Genomic DNA, 2500 nt, shown 5'->3' on the forward strand with positions numbered 1-2500 from the left:
TCTCTGGGAAAGAAAAAAATTAACCTACAGCATAATCCTAGCATGAGTCTGGATGATGTATTCACACGCGTCTCCGCATGTGAAGTCGAGAGCAGACCGAGTCCAGCCTCACCTCACTGCGAAGTCATGGCAGTCTCGTGTCCAGCTGGGAAGAGAGCAGCATTCAGGGCCTCACTTCACGTCATCGCACGCCCGGGGATGAGGTATGGGTTGTATGTTTAGTAAAAATTTGATGTACAAAATCTACTGTAAACGGCTTTTATTTTACACGGCTAGTTACTGTGTTGTCTGTGTTCAATAGGCATATATTACATTATTTATACAAGTTCCCTCGGATTGACACTGGGCTCCGAGGAAGATTAAAATGTGAAAACACACCCGATATATAATGTTATTCAAATGTCACGACAAATCAAGGTTTTGTGTTGTACATTATTCACGTTGTTAATTCATTCTGATCTGACAGCAATCTGTGTACAGATTGAAGTTATTTATCCTTTAAACAACCGAGTCTTCAGATCTCACCAAAACAGCTGATTTTGCAATACAAGTTGCCACATGGAGCGAGACATCGAAGTATTCTTACAGTGCCAAAAGTGCAGTCATTTGAGCTAGACTTCCTGGTGCGAGGATCGAAATACATCTGGTACTAATTTATCGGCCAGGAAAACTTGCACTGCAGTCTGACATGATGCACGGAGATCAACACTCACTCTTACACACACAGCCATACACATAGATGGTGCCACATCTCAGGTAATTAGTGCTACGTCTATTTGGCTCCGAGGCCGACCTGGGACAAGTGCGCGTCTCGCACACCTGTCGCTCGCCTTCCCGCCGAGGCTGACCTCTCGGGGACGTTTCCTTATATCCTAAATTACTCCAGATGGCAACCGGGAGATTCACGTGGCACTCAGCTGAACAAATATCCTCCAGTGACTCTTCGCTGCAGATCGCATGAACTAACAGCCCTTCAGGTACGCGCGACCCGAGCAGACCGCCGGCGGCGCCTTCACAGGGCCGTCCGCTCGTCGTACACGATCACCGCCTCGTTCTCCACCAGCGCCGCCGTGTCGGGCTGCGCGGCCACGCTCGTGCTCGTCTGGGCCGTCACCTGCGGGCTCGGCGACAGCAGGCGGCCCCGGGACTTGCTGAGGGCGATCACGGCCGCTGCGTCGCTCCGCATGCGGTTGCGTCGGCGTTTGCTCCAGTGCGGCTGAGGAGGAGGGAACAAGGTCAGCAATCCGGGAAGCTGTGATATTGCCTAAAGTTCCTCACATGAAAGCAGCAATCATTACCATGGCAAATGTGTCATACTCAGACATCACAAAAAACAATTCATACGTGACGTACAGATCAGTCTCAAAGCAAAAGGAACGTATAGAACCTAACATGTCTAACTGCAGTGCACAACTCACCTTCTCATAGATCGTGTTCAGGTCGTCCAAGGTCGTGAGCGGTCGCGTCTTGTTCCTGACCCAGGCTGGCAAGGAGCGGGTCCTGAAGGCCTCGTCCATGGCCGAGGCATCCGCTTCCCTCGTGCGGCCCAGCGGAGACACCGTGTCCAGCGCTGTGGGAGAAGCAGCAGAATCAGACACTATCTAGGGCACTGGTGCTAAACGTATAGCTCTTTTAACTGTAAACTTTGGCTCGAAATATCAGGGATTTATAGTGTCTCCCAACTAAATTCCAACATCTTCTCCAATAAAGGAAGATTTTTTTTTTCCTTCCTGACATCTACACCAAACCTAAAACATATTTCAAACCAAACACCCTATGCCCATCACCTCAATTACTTCTACATTCCCACATATACGTATTTACCATCCTCTACTCTCTTTCTACAACACGAATACATGTTGACAAAAAAGAATAAGTCCGTAACCCACCGCTGGACGAGGCGCTCTGGTCGTCCATGTGGAGGTCTGGGCCGAGGGGGAGGTACACGCCCTCGAGAGTCCTCACGCCGCCCTCGAAGTCCACGCTCGGGTCTGTCGCGGAGGTGGATTCAGATAAACAGAGATAATAGAGATAGTGGATGATAGATAACACATTGCAGAGTAAAAAAGGAGAGAAAAAAGAAATCGCAGATAAAAAAAAAGTTATTTTACAACAAATGCAGAGAAAAAAGAATTGCACAGACTAAAATTTAGAGCAAAAATATCACTGTACTTCAAAGAGGTTTCATCGATACAGCAGTGTTTTTGACACTCAAAAGAGCCATGATTACTATATATTAAAAATGGAAATGGAAAATTGGCTCGCCAGTAGGCATCTGACATTTATCATTATCTTCTTAATGTCTAAAAAAATGTCAGCATACAATACTTATCATAAAGAGCGGATAATTAAATCTAAGATAGCTTCTTCTTTAAAAACTCGCTCAAAATTACAGAGACAAATTGCCATCCTCACTCCAAAACATAATACAATTACACTAGAATTCATTTTGTCTTCCATTTATCCTTTGTTAAGAATAATGCGGAAAATAACCCGTTCT

General features: G+C 46.4%; 1 protein-coding gene across 1 annotated transcript in view; it reads right to left on the bottom strand.

The window, feature by feature from the left end:
- Positions 1 to 2500, bottom strand: part of LOC113810251 (uncharacterized) — a gene marked incomplete at its 5' end in the record, with an annotated part of 15098 nt that overhangs the window by 617 nt on the left and 11981 nt on the right. The window contains 3 exon segments of the mRNA XM_027361963.2: positions 1 to 1216; positions 1419 to 1570; positions 1890 to 1991. The exon segment at positions 1 to 1216 is cut by the window's left edge and continues 617 nt beyond it. Coding sequence (XP_027217764.2) covers positions 1013 to 1216; positions 1419 to 1570; positions 1890 to 1991 — 458 coding nt within the window. The 3' untranslated portion in view covers positions 1 to 1012.

This window comes from Penaeus vannamei, chromosome 1 (genome assembly GCF_042767895.1).
Source record: "Penaeus vannamei isolate JL-2024 chromosome 1, ASM4276789v1, whole genome shotgun sequence".
Classification (NCBI taxonomy): domain Eukaryota; kingdom Metazoa; phylum Arthropoda; class Malacostraca; order Decapoda; family Penaeidae; genus Penaeus; species Penaeus vannamei.